General features: G+C 41.1%; 1 protein-coding gene across 9 annotated transcripts in view; it reads right to left on the reverse strand.

Moving 5' to 3' along the window:
• The window catches only part of LOC100013411 (phospholipid-transporting ATPase ABCA3-like), a 436423-nt gene that overhangs the window by 55660 nt on the left and 359269 nt on the right, over positions 1-21494 (reverse strand). For all 9 annotated transcript variants that reach the window (XM_056805572.1, XM_056805570.1, XM_056805568.1 and 6 more), the window contains 4 exons: positions 18402-18675; positions 15465-15669; positions 14635-14854; positions 6913-7071 (listed from right to left, as the gene is read on the reverse strand). In XM_056805572.1, the coding sequence (XP_056661550.1) occupies positions 6913-7071; positions 14635-14854; positions 15465-15669; positions 18402-18675 (858 nt within the window). The remainder of the gene's footprint in view (positions 1-6912; positions 7072-14634; positions 14855-15464; positions 15670-18401; positions 18676-21494) is intronic.

Consider the following 21494-nt stretch of genomic DNA (forward strand, 5'->3'; position numbering starts at 1 on the left):
TACTGGCAATGTGCTTCAAGTACAAAAAATGAGAGAAAAAAGAAAACTCAAATATTCTATTTCACATACAAGGAAAAGCAATAATTAAAAAAAAAATATATATATATAGTTCACATTCCAGGAAATAATGTGTTAGCCAAGGAGAGGCACAATACAAAGGTTTCTCACCCCCAAATGAGATCCATTTCCTTTTTAACTTGGCCATGATCCACAATGTAAATGCACATAATTTTCCACCAAGTAACACCTTTTAAAAACAGTAATACAGCAGCTAATTCACATTCAAAGAAGAACCCAAATCCCCCAAATCACAACAGCATATTTAATGGCAATAGCAAACAAACCTGCTATCATTAGGATTCACATGAGTCTCTATAGCCACTAAAGTTCATGGATATTTGTCACAAGTTCTCCAGATCTAGCCAATCTTTCAAACTTGGTGAAGATATTTCTAACAAAGTCTATTACCACCATCATTTCAAAATGTGGCAGGAGAAACAAAAACAAACAAACAAACAACCCAAACAACAAACAAACAAATAAAATAAAAAACTTTGTACTAAAATGTTACCAAGAATCTTGATCATTCTGGTGGAAGGGTAGAGTAAACTGAAGAATTACAAATATAAAAACCATCTCAGAGCCATTAGGTTCCTTGGGAAATGCTCCCTTTTGGGAGCCATCCAGGAGTACCACACCCCCTAGGAAAACTTTCCCACCTCCCATATGAGACTGTAACAGCCATAAAAAGTATGTCTTTATATGTCTCATCCATTACATTTTTATAAATGTGGGGTGGGGAATACAGTAGTGCTATTGCATTTCACTTCAACTACTAAATAGATCCTTACCTCTTGTTATAAACAACTCAAAGGTAGGAAAATGATCAGTCAGAGGTAGTGGCACTATTAGATATCTAAAAAATCATTTCTGAAGACCCCTTAAAATCAATTTGAAAATTTTAGCTCATTAAATTCTCCAAAGATTTTATATAAGTTGTAACCAGTTTGATGGAATCCATCCATCATCATCTATGTGACAATTAACAAAGGTGAAAAGGAACAAAAGGCCATTTAGGCAGTATGTGACCTCGATGGTGACAACCCTAGCATACATACATACCTATGGTTTTGCCACAGAAAAGGGTTTGTCCAAGTTGTTTATGAACTTTTATAATGGTATTTTCTTCAGTACAGTCATATGGGGTAAGTACAAATAAAGACAATTTAACACAATATATAGCTAAATGGTCAAAACATAGTAGCTAAAAATGATATAGTGTAACAGAAGATGTTAATGCCTCCAGGGAGGGGCAGGACTGAGACCAGGATTCCACAGGTAAGGAATGAAGAAAATAATAGAGGAATAACAAAGGTGGAAATTATAGAGACCTTGCCTATAGGTAAGGGCAAGGGAAAAGATAAGAATCAAAATATAACAGACAGTGTAGAGTTGGAAAACTCTACATCAGTCCACTGATGGTGGACAAATACAGTTTATTGCAGGCAACTACCAGTTTTTAAATGAAAGCATTCCTTTGAGACAGGTCCTTGGGAAAGTGCAACAATGATGGTAGATATGACACCTGGTGCAGGATAAGGATTCCAGGAAATAGGGTGAGAGAATATTTCCAAGAAATGCAGATAGGCACTAGGGGTAAGATAATTCAAGCACCATCCAAGGTTTATGGAACAGTCAGCAACAGCATGTCTTTGCCAGCAACAGACATGTATTACTATGAGAGGCCTAAAGAAGGGGAGGGAGAGGGCACTTGGGTTCACTTTCAGACAGACTCTGAGTTTTGACCTCTTGACAGAGGGCACTCAGATCTATATCTTAGATGAGTTCCAAGTTCTCAACCTCTGACAGAAGATATTATATTAGATTAATATGTGAACTTAAAAAGCAAAATTAAATCTTAAAGCAAACAACCAGCAAAAACAATATATGTGACAAGATACAGGCACTGAATTCAAGAGTCCTTTTCTCTAATTCTAATAGCTGTGTTACAGAGACTTCTTTACTCTTTGGAGGAGAACAAACTGAAATGGTTAACACCAATAAAACAATGGAGTCTGAAAAGGCTTAAAAATTCACTTCTAGACTCTTTAAGGTTTTTCTTTCCTCTCCTGTGTATCATCATCCACTTAGATTCTTTTGGTCACTATTTTGGTGTTTCCCATACCCACACTGGGCATAGTGTGGATGAATCCTATATTGGATATGTTGCAGAGACTGGGTAGGCCAAAATGGCAAGGGGGTGTAGGGAGATGAATCTCCCCCTGAATCTTGAGAATACTCAAGCTAACAACAAGGACAAGTGCATCCAGGAATGGTAGAAAGAAAAGACATTCTAAAACTTTGGTAAGGCTCTCCTCTTTCATAGAGTTGGCCATGCTTGCAGTTCTATTTCCTGTCCATAGGAGGTGCTAGTCTAGTATGTACTGACTAGGAGTAAAGTGAAGAGATTTGGAAGAGTAACCTTCCTTCCCTTTTCCACTAGGGGTAAAAACACCAGGGAGAACAAAAGGGTGTTTGAATAGAGAATGTAGGCTCCACCTAATGTTTGGGTTTTAGGGTGTAGAGGGTGGCAGAGGAGACCCTTGTGTGGGCTAACCCCTCAGTTTCCACCCTCTCAAACAGGAGTGTGAAAACCCCAAGGGTTAACTTAAAAATCAGCTCGGCAAGTAAGATGAGGGGTGGTGTGGACAGTGTGTACAGGGCTGCTCTCCTACTCCAAGCTGCTCTCATACTCCAAGGAAACCAGTGGTGCTGAACTCACATGGTTATGGGTTTTGGGGCTATGAGAGGAAGGGGCCCTGTATCAGTCACTCAGCTGTTAGCAATGTAGGGGAAATATATACTTTATCTTTTGCCCAGGAGACTTGGGGAATCAGCCATGGGAGGCAACAGCCAGGGAGCAGTGAGGGCAGCAGAGGCTTTTAAAACTAATCTGTCCAACAGGCCATCAAAGAACTTCCTAAGAAAAAATCCCCAGGGCCTGATAGATTCACCAGTGAATTCTATCAAACATTCAAAGAACAGCTAACTCCAATACTATACAAACTATTTGACATAATAAGCAAAGAGGGAGTTCTACCAAATTCCTTTTATGACACAAACATGGTACTGATTCCAAAGCCAGGCAGGCCAAAAACAGAGAAAGAAAATTATAGACCAATCTCCCTAATGCAAAAATCTTAAATAGGATACTAACAAAGACTCCAGCAAGTGATCAGAAGAGTCATTCACCATGATCAAGTAGGATTTATACCAGGGATGCAGGGTGGTTCAAAATCAGGAAAACCATCCACATAATTGACCACATCAACAAGCAAACCAACAAACATCACATGATTATTTCAATAGATACAGAAAAAGCCTTTGATAAAATACAACACTCATTCCTATTAAAAACACTAGAAAGCATAGGAATAGAAGGGTAATTCCTAAAAATAATAAACAGTATATATCTAAAACCATCAACTAATATCATCTGCAATGGGGATAAACTAGATGCATTCCCAATAAGATCAGGAGTGAAACAAGGATGCCCATTATCACCTCTATTATTTGACATTGTACTAGAAATACTAGCAGTAGCAATTAGAGAAGAAAAAGAAATTGAAGGCATCAAAATAGGCAAGGAGGAGACCAAATTATCACTCTTTGCAGATGACATGATGGTATACTTAAAGAATCCTAGATATTCAACCAAAAAGCTAATCGAAATAATCAACAACTTTAGCAAAGTTGCAGGATACAAAATAAACCCGCATAAGTCATCAGCATTTCTATATATTTCCAACAGAATTCAGCAGCAAGAACTAGAAAGAGAAATCCAATTCAAAATCACCTTAGACAAAATAAAATACTTAGGAATCTATCTGCTGAGACAAACACAGGAACTATATGAACACAACTACAAAACACTCTCCACACAACTAAAACTAGACTTGAACAATTGGAAAAACATTAACTGTTCATGGATAGGATGAGCCAATATAATAAAAATGACCATCCTACCCAAAGTTATTTATCTATTTAGTTAGTGCCATACCCATTGAACTTCCAAAATTTTTTTTTTACTGATTTAAAAAAATGCATAACAAAGTTCATTTGGAAGAACAAAGGATCAAGGATATCCAGGGAAATAATGGAAAAAATACAAAGGAAGGGGGCCTTGCAGTCCCAGATCTCAGACTATATTATAAAGCAGCAGTCATCAAAACAATTTGGTACTGGCTAAGAGACAGAAAGGAGGATCAGTGGAATAGACTCGGGGTAAGTGACCTCAGCAAGACAGTATATGACAAATCCAAAGATCCCAGCTTTTGGGACAAAAATCCACTATTTCTAAAAACTGCTGGGAAAATTGGAGGACAGTGTGGGAAAGATTAGGTTTAGATCAACACCTTACACCCTACTCCAAGATAAATTCAAAATGGGTGAATGACTTGAACATAAATAAGGAAACTATAAGTAAATTATTCGAACACAGAATAGTATACATGTCAGACCTTTGAGAAGGGAAATATTTTAAAACCAAGCAAGACTTAGAAAGAGTCACAAAATGCAAAATAAATAATTTGGACTACATCAAATTAAAAAGCTTTTGTACAAACAAAACCAATGTAACCAAAATCAGAAGGAAAGCAACAAATTGGGAAACAATCCTCATAAAAGCCTCAGTCAAAGGTTTAATTACTCAAATTTACAAAGAGCTAAATCAATTGTACAAAAAATCAAGCCATTCTCCAATTGATAAATGGCTAAGCGACATGAATAGGCAGTTTTAAGATAAAGAAATCAAAACTATTAATAAGCACATGAGAAAGTGTTCTCAATCTCTTATAATGAGAGAGATGCAAATTAAAACAACTTTGAGATATCACCTCACACCTAGCAGATTGGCTAACATGACAGCAAAGGAAAGTAATGAATGCTGGAGGGGATGTGGCAAAGTAGGGACACTAATTCACTGCTGGTGGGGTTGGGAACTGATCCAACTATTTTGGAGGGCAATTTGGAACTATGCCCAAAGGGCAATAAAAGACTGTCTGCCCTATGATCCAGCCATAGCACTGCTGGGCTTGTACCCCAAAGAGATAATAAGGAAAAAGACTTGTACAAGAATATTCATAGCTGCACTCTTTGTGGTGGCCAAAAATTGGAAAATGAAGGGATGCCCTTCAATTGGGGAATGGCTGAACAAATTGTGGCATATGTTGGTGATGGAATGCTATTGTGCTAAAAGGAATAATAAAGTGGAGGAATTCCATGGAGACTGGAACAACCTCCAGGAAGTGATGCAGAGTGAGAGGAGCAGAACCAGGAAAACATTGTACACAGAGACTGATACACTGTGGTATAATCGAACGTAATGGACTTCTCCATTAGTGTCAATCTGCAGGGATCTAGGAGAAAAAACACTATCCACAAGCAGAGGACAAACTGTGAGAGTAAAAACACCGAGGAAAACCAACTGCTAGACTACAGGGTTTGAGAGGATATGACTGAGGAGAGACTCTAATGCAAATACCAACAACATGAAAATGGGTTCGAATCAAGAACACTTGTGATACTCAGTGGAATCGCGTGTCAGCTATGGGATAGGTGGGGGGGGGGGAGAAAATGATCTTTGTCTCTAATGAATAATGCTCAGAAATGACCAAATAAAATAATGTTTAAAAATAAATAAAAATAAAAATGAAAAAAACCGAAACTAATCTGTCTTTTTGTCTATTAAAAAAATTGCTCTACCAACTTAGAAGGAGCAAGGGTTCTAAACTCCAGACTTCTGGTCACCACAATGTAAGATGAAAATTAATATCCAATAACTCCAAATATTATATTTTATAAGATTTATTAATAATCACTTGAAGTAAAAGAAAGAAAACAAAAGTAAAACCCTGAATAAAGAAAAATTTTCCCAGCCACATTTGTGGGAAAAGTGAGGGGTAGAGCTACACAAAACTTATATCATCCCTACATTAGCATGTAACATGAGAGGGAATATGGGAAGCTGGGATTTAAAGTTTGATGGGGGGCAGGGAGAGGCAGATCCTAATTACACAAGAGAAAATTGACTGATAGACCTAAACAGGCTGGCTACTTTTCCTCAAAGACTGGCTATTCTACCTCTATACCTGCCTTGTAACTCTTTGTTGTAGAGCACCACTGGCTTTCTACTTTGCGGTTTGCAGGTACTTTTTTTTATTTTTTGAAAAGTTTTATTTTCTCACAAAGCATAATTGATTTACATCATGTCGTTCTTGCTGGAATCTTAAAGCTGTAAGTTTGAATTGAATATTTTCCATAGTATACAGTGGGACCTTGATATTAACATCACTGTCAATATTTATGCAAACTAGAACTTGGGGATATTGCAAAGAGGGGTTTCCTAGTCACTCCAGAGCAGTCTTAGCACACCACCCAGCTGTTGTCTAGGCCTCCCCAAGAGCAAAGGAACAAGAATATTTCCATTCTTTTCATTTCCTCTTAGTCTTCAGGAGTCGAGTTCTACTCTGGTTAACTTTTTCAGATGCTGAGGGCTCTGGTGGGGTTATTATTACTACAGAGTACTCCAAGCATCCTCAGGGGCCCTAAAGAGCTAATGGGATCCTTCTAGAAAGAATTCTACTTCTTACTTCTCAGAAGTCTCAGCCTGCAAGCCAGCAGTTGGCCTTGCATTTTTGCCTTGAATTTTCCCCAAGAATTTTCTAAGAGAGTCTCCTTTGTTATAGGATATGACTTCTGAAGTGACAGTAGCTCTTGATGAGATTTGAGCTCTTCTCTTCTGGGGAAGAGGAGAGTTCCATTCATCCACCCTCTGTTCCCAATGATGAAAAAATGGAGATAAAGGATTTTTTCAAGGGACTGATGGTAGGTAGGTGGTAGGTGAATACTCACATATTTTTTGGCACGCTTTCATACCAATTTTCAGACTTCTACAGAACCGATTGAATTCATAGTTATAATACAGGCTGGAGAAAGCCATTGCTAGGCTATAATTTGGTATTAACTGGAATACAATATCGGTTTTTTGGGAAAAGAGTTTCAAACTTTGGTCTGTGATGAGAAAGAAAAAGATTAATCAATAATGTTTACTTCTCATTTCCCTTCCAGGCTGGCTTCCTCTTGTGACTTCTCTTATTCTGTCCATGGTACTCCTACCTTCCTAGGGTCCAGAAGAAACCCTTTGAGTAATCTTTGATTCTCCATTCCATTTCCCACTGCCCCATTTTCCAATCATGTATCCTTTCCTGTTAACTATTCATTTGCAGTTCCCCTAATAATGTCTTTGCCTCCGTTTCAATCTCTTAACAAACATCCCCTATCCCTGACTCCCACTCCTGGTCTTCCCTCATTCCCTCACATCTGAGGCTCTCCCTCATACATTGCATCCTGGGAGTGTTTTTTATACCACACCTGTGACCTCACTGGTATAGAAAGCTCCTATACCAGGAAGTTTTAGAGAGAAACTAGAGAACATGGTGACCAGATAGACTTCCAGGCCTGCAGTCAGGAAGTGTATTCAGTGTCCGATTCTTTGTGACCCTGTTTGAGGTTTTCTTGCCAAAGAAACTATAATGGTTTGCCATTTCCTTCTCTACTCATTTTTACAGATGAGAAAACTGAGGTCAACAGAGTCAAGAGATTTGTCCACAGTCACACTGCCAAGATCATAGGACATTCTGGGCCAATGAGGCAAAGTAGTCAGAAAAGACATATTTGCAGATCTGCTCCAAACCCTGGCGTGACTGCCAGAGAACACCTGGCTTTAAGGGAGAATTCTTTAATTGTCACAGAATGCTCTGATCAGGCATTCATGATAACTATCTATCATAAATCTTGAACTGTATCTTCAAGGCAAATGGCATCTATGTATACATCCTTGAAGATTTTAAAACCTTTTGTATTTCAAAAGAACTCTTTGTAGTTTGTGATAAGAGACCAAAGAGACCCTTTGTAGGGACAGCTAGGTGGCTCAGTGAATTGAGAGCCAGGCCCAGAGATGGGGGGCCCTGGGTTCAAATCTCAGCTCAGACACTTCCTAGTTGTGTGACCCTGGGCAAGTCACTTAACTCCCATTGCCTGGCCCCCTAACTGCTCTTCTGTCTCAGAACCAATATCCAGTATTGATTCTAAGTCAGAGGGTAAGGGTTAAAAAGCAAAACCAAAGAGACCCTTTATAGATTAACCATTTGGTGTATACCTTCCTCCCTATATCCTGCACAGCCCCAGTTTTATTCCCTAATAGCTTTGAAGATTTGTATGCTTATTCCTTTGACCACTGAACTCAGATTTCTTAGAAATACAGGACTAAAGCCTAAATAAATTAGAATTGTGCATTTCCCAATCCTCACTCATCCCCATGAATTAATTCACTTGCATCTGAGAAATTCTGCACTTCTCTCCCTGACTCTTCATTCCCTTCTTTGTCTCTTGCCTGTCAGCTTTCTCACTCTTATGCTCCATGACTCTCCACTGGTTAGAGAAGGTGCACTGTAAACTGACACCCTGAGCTGCAAAGCACCATGGCACTCTTCCACTACTAGTAAGTATCTCAGGCCAGATTTGAACTTGGGAAGATGAGTCTTCCTGACTCCAGGTCCAGCACTCTATCCACTGTGCCATCTTGTTGCCTGGTGACCTGCCCAGGGTTTCATGAATGATATATGTCAGAAGCAAGATAGGAACCCAGTTCTTCCTGACTCCAAGGTTAACTTTCTCTGTATCACGCCACATTGCCAATTCATGTCTAGGATTAAAAGACCACTTCCATCACATCATACTCCATCTCAAAACCTTTAATTAATTTCCATATTCTAAAAAAAAAAGCCTCAATCTCTTGGCCTAATCTCCAAGGACCTTCAAACGTATCACCCATCATTCCCTTACACAATCATTTTGTTACATCTATGAGGAAGCACACACTCAAAACCTCTCAAATTTAATCACTCTCACTCCATTATTTGTCCCAGCTCTTGCTTCCACTCTTTACACTGTGAAGGAACTATAGAGAATAAGAGCTGCCAATTATGCCTGTACAATTTGGAGTATCATAGCCCTAATGCTAATATATGCCACAGGAAATAAGCTTGAAATTGTTCACTTTGATCCAAATTCAACTTATGGTCACACTAGAGCCAAGTTTATATATCCTACTCTGGGGGTTTCAAGGCCATGAAGAGTCAGACTAGCCTACCGTCCTCTCCCTCTCTCCATGTTCCTAAGCTCTTCTGATATCTGCATCTTAAGTCATTCAGGAATAGTCCTGTGGAGATGTTCTCACTTTTTTTTCCCTCAATAAGATTTAAATGTCTAAGTCTAGAGCTTGCAACCTGCCCCAGGTTCCCACTGATTCTCCCTCTTTAACATGAATTCCATGGGTGCCACAAGGTTTTAAACAGTTTTCTGAAGAAGCTCTACACCCCCACTGAGGGAGACCTGAGCAGGAAACTGCCCAGCCATGGAAGTTCAGAACATCTGTAAGCAGACATAAACATATCAAGGTCCCAATAGCAGTATGTACCAGATAAGAACTTAGGGGCCAAGCAGACCCCCGGCAGAAAACATAAACATGTCAAGGTTCCAGCAATAGTACGTACCAGATAAGGACTTGAGGGCCATACACGGCGGTGGGTAGTAGGGATATAAACCTCTGGATTCATGGGCTATGGTGGGAACTCTGTGCTGAGTCCCCTGGGGGGGGGGGGGAACTCCTGTGCTGAGCTCCCCTGGTGCGCACCAGATCAATAAATGACCCTTTTGCCTGATTGCACTGTCTATTGGTCTTCTGTGGTGGTGGGCGACAACCCGGACCCTAACACCACAATGCCAGGATCCATACTAGATCCCTTTCTTTCACATTGATTTCAAATCTATGGTACTGATATGCTGACAAGCAGATCTGTGAAACACACAATGATAACCTATCTCCAACATTCTCTGCTGCAAATCGATTACCTGCTTACAACACCCACAGTCTATTTCCCAAGTCTTGTTTCAAGTCATGCCTATTCTTGGACAAAAAAAGTACCCTGATGCTCCTTGGAACTATTTTCCTCTCTGTACTACCTATCAAAATTCTATTCCTTCTCTGAGTCCCAAGACAAATGTCCCTGTATTCCAAGGAGCCCATGCTAACCACTCTTGCCTAAAGTTCTTTCTCTCTCCTCTGGACTCCTACGCTATTATAGTTTGTACCAATATTCTGTAATTCTTTTTTCCTTGTACTTGCCTGAGTATTATTGCCTGAGAGAGACACCACTAAAATGCTGGTTTGGGGGAAGAGTGATCCTTAATACTTACTTGACAAACATTTCTCAAGGGTTTACTGTGATGTTAGTGGCACTGTACTAGATGCTAGGGGGGAATTAAAAGATGAAGAAAACATGTCCCTGCCCTAGTTGAGCAGAAGATCAAGGGATAGGAAGAGTTAAATGTAACTCTTGAGTTTTAGAAATAAGGAAGCCAGAAAGAGAGGCAAGTTTAGGGGGAAGATGATGAGTTTAGTTTGGGATGTGGTACAGTCAAGATGATGCAGGATATTCTGATGGAGATGTCTAGAAGGTGGGAGGAAATTGAAATGTTTTCCTTCTGAAACTGCTGTCATAAACTCTGTATGTGTGTTTGGGCATGCATACACATACACACATATATATACATATATAACTAGTATATAACTACACTCGCACACATATCTTGTGTGGGCCTACTATTTACATGTTGTCTCCCCCATTAATAATAATAATGGTTAGTATTTATTTAGCACCTGCTATGTGCCAGGCTTGTGCTAAGTGCCTTACAAATGTTATTTCACTTTATCTTCACAATAATACTGGGAGGTAGATGCTATCGTGATCCCCATTTTATAATTGAGGAAACTGAGGCAAACAGAGTCAAGGTGACTTGCCCTGGGTCTCAGGGCTAGTAAGTGTCCGAGACATACTTGAACTCAGGTCTTCCTGATTTCATTAGAATGTGAACTCCTTAAATACCATTTTTTTTTTGCTGTTCTGTATATCCTTCATGCTTGGTACATAGAAGATTCTTATTAAGTGCTTGTTGACTGATAAATGTAGGCCTTAATAGAGAGGTTAGTGCTAGACATAGAGATCTGTGCATCATCCTTCTGAAGGTGTTATCTGAAGCTATGGATGCAGTTGCTAAAAGGAGATGGAGAAGAGAGCTAAGGCCAGAAATAAGTGAGCAAGGAAGCCTTATTTGAAGTCTGGGAAGATCTTTATTCTCAAGGTAACACAGTAGCTAAAAACTAAAGAAAGGATGAGATGGGGGTTTGATAATCATTTCTGTAGGTCTTTCACTGGCCCCAATCAAGCTCTCTCCCTCCCCTTTCAAAGCCTTGAAGCTAGGAATTTTCTTTCCGTGTCTTCTGCTTACATACTCTACTATCTGACCCATGGTTCTCTTGAGGTTTCTTATTATATGCTCATGATTTTGGAGCCCTCTGAGAGTTCTCCATTAGTTACTTACATTTGTAATTCTATGGTACCTAGAAGTCATCTTGGGCTCCTCATGATCCTTACCGAACCCCCCCCCCCCCCCCACCCAATTCCAAGCCATTGCCAAAGCCTGTAAATTGTACCCTTGAAATTTCATCTCTTGAATATGCCCCCTTCTCACCTCTGCCACTGCCACTATGGATGATCACTGCCTCATACCTAGAATAATTCTATGGACCACAGGAGGGTCTGCCTGCCTCAAGTCTCTTCTGCTCCAATCCATCCTCTTTTCTGATCATGCCACCACTCTTCCCCACTCCAATAAACCCCAGAGTCTTCCTGTCACTTTCAGTAGCAAATGCAAAATGCTCCACTTGGCTTTCAAAGCCCTTCATAATAGTCTGTCTTACCTTTCTAGGCTTCTTATACTTTTCAGTTCAGTGACATTGACCTCTTGGCAGTTCCATGAACAAGATCTCTAGACTCCAGGAATTTTCTCTGACTGTCCCTCATGCCTGGAAAGCTCTCTGTCCTTATCTCTGCCTCCTGACTGGAAGACTTCCTTTAAGTCTGAATTAAAATCCCACCTTCTACAGGAATCCTTTCCCAACCCTTCTTATTTCTAGTACCTTCTCTTTGTTAACTATTCCCTATTTATCTTATATATTTCTCGTTTGTAACTGTTTGCATGTTGTCTCACCCATTAGATTAGAAATTCTTTCAGGGCAGGGGCCATTAAAACTCACCACCACTCCCTTGCTATCCTCTGATGGTGACACTCTCATAAAAGATAAAAAAGGCATCAGCAACAGGTGGAAAGAATACTTCAGTCAGCTTCTCAACCGACCCTCTTTAGTCGACCAAAGCGCCCTTGACCAGATCCCCCAAAACCGCACGATTGAACAACTTGACGTCCCTCCTTCAATAGAGGAAGTCCAAAAAGCCATTAAACAAATGAGTGCAGGCAAGGCACCCGGTAAAGATGGGATCCCAACTGAGGTGTATGTACAAGGCCTTAAATGGAAAGGCGCTCCAGGCATTCCATATAGTGCTGACCAGCATATGGGAAGAGGAAGACATGCCCCCAGAACTCAGAGATGCCTCCATTGTAGTCCTATACAAGAACAAAGGCACATGAGCAGCCTGTGACAACTACAGAGGCATCTCACTACTCTCCACTGCCGGAAAGATCCTCGCCTGTGTTATACTCAACAGACTCCTGTCATCTGTTTCAGAGCAGAGCCTGCCTGAATCACAATGCAGCTTCCGACCAGATCGCAGCACCATCAACATGGTCTTCACGGTGAGGCAAATGCAGGAAAAATGCCTTGAGCAGAACCTGAGTCTCTACATTGTCTTCATAGACCTGACAAAGGCGTTCGACACAGTGAACAGGAACACATTGTGGGTGATCCTCAGTAAGCTCGGTTGCCCAGCAAAATTCATCAAACTGATCCAGCTCTTTCATGTCGACATGACAGGGGAAGTCCTATCTGGTGGAGAGACTTCCAATCGCTTCAACATCTCCAATGGTGTGAAACAAGGCTGTGTCCTTGCTCTGGTACTATTCAACCTATTTTTCACCCAAGTATTACGACATGCTGTGATGGATCTAGTAGACCTGGGCATCTACATCAAATACCGACTGGATGGCTCACTATTTGACCTTCGCCGCCTGACTGCAAAAACAAAGACAACAGAGAGACTCATCCTGGAAGCTCTCTTTGCAGATGACTGTGCTCTCATGGCCCACCAAGAAAATCATCTCCAAACCATTGTGGACAGGTTCTCCACCGCAACAAAACTGTTTGGCCTGACTATCAGCCTCAGCAAAACAGAGGTGCTGTTCCAACCTGCACCAGGAAGGCCAACTAACCAGCCATGCATTACAATCGACAGCACGCAGCTTTCTAACGTCAACACTTTCAAGTACCTGGGCAGCACCATCGCCAACGACGGGTCCCTAGACCACGAGATTATTGCCAGGATCCAAAAGGCCAGCCAGGAACTCGGGTGGCTGCGCTGCAAAGTCCTCCAACACAGCGGTGTAAGCACTGCGACGAAGCTCAAAGTGTACAACGCAGTGGTCCTCAGCTCGCTCCTGTACGGTGGCGAGACATGGACACTGTACCGGAAGCACATGAAACAGCTGGAGAAATTCCACCAACGCTCCCTCCAGTCAATCATGAGGATCTGATGGCAGGACCAAATCACCAATCAGGAAGTCTTCGACAGAGCCAACTCCACCAGCATCGAAGTCATGGTCCTCAAAACCCAGCTACGATGGTCTGGACACGTCATCCGCATGGACCCACAGCGAATACCAAGACAGGTATTCTATGGTGAACTGTCAGCTGGACTCAGGAAACAAGGCCGACCAAAGAAAAGATTCAAGGATCAGCTAAAGTCCAACTTGAAGTGGGCTGGCATTACACCAAAGCAACTAGAACTTACTGCCTCTGACAGAAGCAGCTGGCGAACTCACATCAACCATGCCGCCGCCACCTTTGAAGATGAGCGACGTTGAAGTCTTGCCGCTGCGCGTGAATGCCAACACCAGACCACAACTGCACCTCCCGTAACAACTGGCGTCCCAGGCCTCATGTGCCATAAACTCTGCGCCTCAGCCTTTGGACTCCAAAGCCTCATGAGGGTACATCAATAGATGATAATGCACAAAGACAATTGTCATTCTCTGTCACTGAGAGACTACCACTAGATTAGAAATTCTTTCAGGGCAGGGGCTGTCTTTTTTTTTTTTTAAATATCCAGTTCTTATCACAGTGTCTGTCACAGAGTAAGCACTTACTAAATGTTTACTGATTGACTAGTAGATGGTTTAGGCATTTAAATTGGTAAATGGTCTTTTGTGTTGCGTGTTGAGGAGGAACAATTAGTTATTCGTTATTTTAGTTACAGTTATATTAGTTATGGAACTATAAATGACAATAGCCAATTGTTTTAAACCAGGCATGGCAGTTCTTGTTTGGCCCTTGATCATATCCCTGTCCTTGAGTCCATTTCTACCATTTACTCACTGATCCTAACTGCCCTATGAACATGCCTCCCCTTCCCACACTTTCTGATTTACCAGAATGGATTAGGTACTAAGATACTAAAGTACATGTTTGTAGAATGGGGTCCTGGAGAGGAATATCCTTACCCATTTCTTTTATGATGCTATTAAAGGTGAATGGAAGAATTCCCAAGACGATATTTATAATTATGAGCTTGGCACACCCACTAGCAATCCCAGAGAAAAAGAAGCTCATTAGATATATCAAAGGGATGTTAGCCCAGGCAAACAGCATTAACATCATCAAGGTAGCTTGAGAGTGGTTTTTCTGAATATAAGCTTTTTCATCCAAGATTTTCAGGAGAAGCTTGGGTATGGAGACATTTTCAGGAGGAAGGAAGAAAGGAAAGAGAATTAATAAAGTATTAAGAAATCAGTTCTGAGCATCAGAGGGGAATGCATTAGCCTCTATTTTAAGGACAAGTTTTGCAACTCCTTACCAATCAATTCAATCCAGCTCTATGTAAAAATCTTGGCACATTGTGCAGAAGGTAAGAGATAACCTTATTACCTCAGCAGGTAGGTAGTCCCCAATGCACAGCATTCTCTTACTGTCTCTGCCTATTTTTCTAGTTGTAATAGTTTCTCCTTCTTATTGGTAAGATAAGAGAGTTACCGAAGTCATGCTTAAATCAATGCATGTGTCTCCTTCAAATCTTGGGACAAGATATTAGGGAGCAAATATTTAGGGAGCTCAGCCAAAAGAGGGTCATCAATGTTTCTGTAGGTCCCAGAGAAATGAACACTTGACTGAGGGCAGGGGATCTTCAAACATCTAAACTGTGTTCCCCAGGTGGCAGGAGCCAAAGTAGTTGACCTGGCTTTCTAGTGTCTGATGCTGAGCAGTACTGTCCAAAGGGCAAGTACTGTAACGTGTAATAGAATGTACCTTAATATATACAATAAGCAACACTTACCAGTATTAGCAAGCTGCAGAACAAGAAGAAGAGGAGATCCCATAATAGGGAAGAGAGCCAGTAATTCGTTTTAGAGAGTCCACAGATAAACTGGATATGCTTTGACTTTATGACTCGCTCACTGATTGGCAGAATAGCAAATGCACTAACTAAAAATGATATTCCAAACATCAAGGTAATGGCAAGAAAATGTCCCTTAGGGCCCCTACGAGAGACAGGACATGAGGAAAAAAGAGATCAGTGAAAGATCAACCACTCTCAGTGATTAGTTGAGAGCCAAGACTTGCCTTTGTTATGATTGCAAACCTTTCCATCCTTTATCACACCTTAGACACTTCCTAGCTGTGTGATCCTGGGCAAGTCACTTAACCCCAAGTGCCTAGCCCTAACTGATACTTAGCATCCATTCTAAAACAGAAGGTAAAGGTTTTTTAAAAGAAGTCAATACTTCTGGGTATTGGGGTTTTATAATATGTGGGAGATCCATGTATGCCATCTAGGATTTAGTAGGTAACTCTTAGGGAATTGCTAAAAATTCAGACAGATTAAGTGATTTGTTCATGGTCTTCTTCAGAATGTTGCTTCTCTATGGTCTACAAACATGTTCAGATTTCCCCAATCCTCAAAACCTCCTTACTTTGTCCATCTATCCTCACGAGCTATCAGTTCATATCTCCTTTGTTTCTAAACTCTTTGAAAAGGCAGTTGACAATGGCTCTATTTCCTTTCCTCTTATTCCCCACTTAATTCTCTAGTCTGACCTCTGACATTGCCATTTAATTGCTCTTCAAAGTTACTAACTTTGAAAGAGAAAATATATCTTCAATGGCAAATCTACTAGCTTTCCCCTCAATCCTAATCCTTCTTGACCTTTCTGAAGCCTTTGATAAGGGAAGGTGAAGGGAATAAGTTCTCTCATTTGATACTCATAACCCTATGAAGTAGGAGCTATTATGATCCCCATTTTATAGAGGAAACTGAGGGAAACTAAAGTTAAATTGCTTGCTCAGGGCCAAATAGCTAGTAAGTTTCTGAGGTCAGATTTGGATTTAGGTCAACCATATTTTCCTCCCTGATACTCTTCTCTTTAGGTTTTCATGTCACTACTTCTCTCCTGGTTCTCCTTCCAGCTGTCCAATTGTTCCTTATCAGTCTCCTCTACTGGATATTCATTCAGTTCCATTAACTGTGGATGTCCCTCCCAAAGCTCTGCTCTGGACCATTTTTTCTTCCCTTTCTAGACTGTTTCACTTGATGATCTCATTAGCTCCCATGGGTTCAATTATTATCTTTATGCTGATGATTCTCAGGTCTACTTATCCAGCCATAACCTCTTCCCTAACCTCCAGATTTATATTTTCAGATGTCTGTTATGTACCTCAAACTGAATGTCCTGTAGATATCTTAAACTCGACATGTCCCAAACCAGGTGTTTAGATGGATAGTAGGTTGGACCTGGAATACAGAAGACCCAAGTACAAATCCAGTTTCAGATACTAGCTGGGAAGTTCACTTAGCTTCTGCCTGCCTCAATTTTCTCCTCTGTGAAATGGGGATAATAATAGCATCTACCTCAAAAGGTTGCTGGGATAGGCAAAATGAAAAATTCTTAGCAAATATTTGGCAAACCATACAACATTATATATGTGCCAGGTATAGCTCATGATTTTTTTTTTATTATTCCTGCCCTCTACCCAAGTCCTTCTTAATTTTCCTATTATTATTGAGTTTTGCCACCATCTTCCTAGTCACCTAGGCTTACAACCTAGATGACACATTCCACTCTTCACTCTCTTTTATTCCCATTGTCCAATCTATTGCCAATTCTCATTTTGTCACATCACTCCTATATGCTCCCTTCCCCGACTTCCTCTCCTTGAACACTTCTGTTCCTCTGGTACAGGTCCTTATCACCTCACACCTGAACTCTTGCAGTGGCTGGTTGGCTGATCTCCTTGTCACAAGTCTTTTCCTACTCCTGTGTATCCTCCATTCATTTCTCAAATTGATTTTCCTAAAATGAAGATCTGATCATGCCATGGGCCAATTCAACGAATTCCTAGTTCTGTATCATCTACAAGATGAAACAAAAGCCCTTGGCATGCAAAGCCCTTTGGAATCTGCCTCCCCTAGCCCTTCCAGTTCTAAAATTTTGTTTGTAAGTGACTCCTGTCCATGTTCTCTGTAATCTGTTCCTCCTACTTCTATGTATTTGCTGTTCCATCTAGCCACTTACTGTCTCCCATGCCTGGAATGTTTTCCCTCCTTATCTCTGCCTGCTGGTTTTTGATTTCCTTCACATCCCAGCAAAAATCCCACCTTCTACAGGAAGCTTTTCCTAATACCCTTCCATTTTCAGTGCCTTTCCTCTGCTGTTTATCTCCAATTTATTCTCTATATGACTTGTCTGTCCCTGGTTATTTCCATGCTGCCTCCCCATTACATCATGAGCTCCTTGAGAGCAAAGACAGTCTTTTGCCTTTCTTGGAACTGTTAGTGTTTGATATAGTGCCTGTAACATAGAAGGCACTTAAAAATGATATGAGTAAGTAAGAATCAGAGGCAAGATTTGAACCCAAGTATTTCTAACTACAATTCCATCACTCTATCCATTAACTCAGGTTGCCTTCAAGAGTATAACATCTAGGGGGCAGCTAAGTGGCTCAGTGGATTGAGAATCAGACCTAGAGATGGTATGTCCTAGGTTTGAATGTGATTTCAGACACTTCCTAGTGAGATGACCCTGAGCAAGTCACTTAATCTCCATTGCCTAGTCCTTAACTCTACTCTGCCTTGGCACCAGTACTTAGTATTGATTCTAAGACAGAATGTAAGGGTTTAAAAGAAAAGTATATAACATCTAAACAGAATAAACAGCTAGAGAAACACCACAGAGATATATTATTTTAACTTCATAAGAAGGGAAGTTACACATACTGGAATAACCTCTCTATAGCAGCATCAGTCTTAGGTGGAGGCTGAGGGCTGTTGGTGGTCGTAATGGAAGCCTTAGAGTCAAAAAACAACTTGTAGAGAATATTATCCACCATTGCCAAGGCCATGGGAGCAGCATGGTAAGCATGGTTATTGAAGAGAGCAGTGACAGTTGTTTTATCTTTATGGTCTTGAAAGGAAATTGCCACAAGGAAATTTTCATCAAAAATAGCACAATCTTTTGTTGCCTGGTTAATCAGGAAATCGTCCATAGGATCTAGGAATGGGAAGCAACATTAGAAAGTCAGTTAACTGACATTGGTTGAATACTTTCCATAGCACTAAACCAAACCTCATGATGTGAAATACAATATAAACAAAATTGGACACACAAGTCACAGAATCAAAGACAGCCAGACTGGGAGTACTCTTTAGTCCAAAATCCTCATTTGAGACTCTGGAAGAGAATATATATTCTCTAAGGTTACATAACTTCTATCTGTTTAGCCTTCAGAGAGCATCCACAGAGTGTTAGGAGATTGGGAAGTAAGAATAATGATACTCAAGGCAAATATAAGAGTGGAGGAGATTTTGGGCCAAAAGGATACGATTCTGTGGGGATAGAGATGCTGTCTCACATCAGGGGACACTGAGATCCTAGGCTTCATCTCTGTGAGTGGGAAGAATGCCACAGGCATCCTCCATGAAAGGAATGGCCCAGAAATGCAGGACTCTCCTGGTTGGTACAGTCATGGAGGGAGGGAGGGAGAGAGAGAGAGAGAGAGAGAGAGAGAGAGAGAGACAGAGAGAGAGAGACAGAGAGACAGAGAGACAGAGAGACAGAGACAGAGACAGACAGAGACAGAGACAGAGAGACAGAGAGACAGAGAGAGACAGAGACAGAGACAGAGAGACACAGAAAGACACAGAGACAGAGAGAGACACAGAGAGAGACACAGAGAGAGACAGAGAGAGACAGAGACAGAGAGACAAACAGACAGAGAGAGAGACAGAGAGACAGAGAGAGAGAGACAGAGAGAGACAGAGAGACAGAGAGACAGACAGAGAGACAGAGAGAGAGACAGAGAGAGAGAGACAGAGACAGAGAGAGAGACAGAGAGACACAGAGAGAGAGAGATTCATCACTAAGGGAATTTGGCCTGTAGACCTAGGGCAACTGATGACTGAACCTATATTCTAAAACCTAGGATAAGATGAGGGATGGAGGAATGGTTTGCCAAAGTGACACAGGGGAAGAGAGGTAAACAATATATCTACTTAACCATGAAGATTTTTGCCTTAAAACTAGGCAAAGTAGTGGGAAAAGATGCAGGAGTGTCAGAGGGAGGACCACTATAAGGGAGAAGGATGGACTCCAAATGGTGGTACCCTGAGGCAGGGTCCCGTTTACTCTGCCTTACTTATGGTTATGAATGCTAGGCTTGGAAGAGGTCACAGAGACGACCTAGCCTAATCCTGTCATATTATAAGAGGATGAAACTCAAATTTAATCAGGCAAAATAATTTGTTCAAAGTCACATAGCAAATTAGAGGCTGAGTCAGAATTGTGTTTTCCTGACTCTCAGTCCAGTGTTTTTTCCACAACACCATGCTCCAGAGCTCAAAATTATAAACAAAATACAAAGGCATATGAATTAGCATAGTATGTGGATCAGTGATGTATATTTACCAATGGTACAACAACCTACAGATGTCTGAGAGGATTTTTGGATCGCATACTATCATTGCTGTCACTCAAATCTTAAGATGAAGTCTGCTTGGATCTAATTACTTATTTTTGCTTATAGGACCTTTCTTCTCTATTTCCCATATATTACTTATATTTAGATAAAAAACCCCAAACTTTCTTTATGCATCTTCTCTCAATCTTTTCTCTGTGTATTTGTAAACTTTTGTTTTCTCTCTCTGTCTTTTTGTCTCTCTGCCTGTCTCTGTCTCTGTCTCGCTCTCTCTGTCTCTGCCTGCCTGCCTGTCTGTCTGTCTCTGTTAAAAATCAAGGTCTCCATATTTTGCCCAGGTTAGAAGTAGAAGTTGAAGGACTACTCATCAGTGCAACTCCACTACTGATCAACGTGGGAGCTCTGACTTTCTATTCCCAACCTAGGTTAGTTCATTCCTCCTGATCCTCCTTCCTCGGCTCTGCTTGCCCTCCCAGCTTCTTAGGGTCTTACCATATTGATGCTGAACTTAGTATGGACACCCAATAAACATGGCCTATTCTAGTTCAGACTCCCTGAGCTAAAGAGATCCTTTGCCTTCCTGGTAGTTGGGATTATAGGTATATGCCACCTTCCTAGCTTGTTGCTTTCAAAGGTTTTCTAACAACTGAGAAATAAATTGCACAACAGGGTTTTATATTCTCTATATCTCTGTTAGCTATATAATTATAATAATCTGGTCCACTATAGAAAATCACCTTGAAAAAATCTGCATGGAGGCAGAGTCAAAATAGAGGAATTAGAGGAGGCATTCCAGGCAAACTATCCTAATATTCTTCCCCAAACAACTTTAAAATAGTGTCAAATTGAATTAGAAGCTAAGCCATTTTTTCCAGCTCAGAATATCTTAGGAATTTTGGAGGGGGAGGTCTGTGACATCTGGGTGGGAGGCTGGCCTGGAGCAAAGATATGTTGCAGCAACACTAGCTGTGGGCTTGGAGGCTGTAGGAATGGCAATCGTTTCAGAAGATTTCGCCACCTTGAAAAGGTAGGGGATTGAATAATTGGCTATAAAGAGAGTACAGAGGGCTGACCCACGTGTGAGCCCTGGGCACCAGACCAAGAACTGCTTAGTATTTCCATTGCCCAGATGCAGTCCTGGGTTGCTGTTCTAAGGCAGAGAGGGGCAGTTGTGGTCAGGGACCAGGGAGCACAGGCTCTCTGGTCACAGGTTCAACGCATTGAGGAGCACTAGTACTTGTGGTAGCAAGGAAACAGGGCCCTTCCTGGGTAAGGAAAAGAAGACAGACCAGGACAGCAATAACCCCACCTCTCCCAGAGTTACACCACTGTAGAAGCACTGACCTGCAGAGCTAGCTGTGAAAATAAGAGAATGATGAACCAGCTAGGTGGCTCA

Source organism: Monodelphis domestica, chromosome 7 (assembly GCF_027887165.1).
Source record: "Monodelphis domestica isolate mMonDom1 chromosome 7, mMonDom1.pri, whole genome shotgun sequence".
Classification (NCBI taxonomy): Eukaryota; Metazoa; Chordata; class Mammalia; order Didelphimorphia; family Didelphidae; genus Monodelphis; species Monodelphis domestica.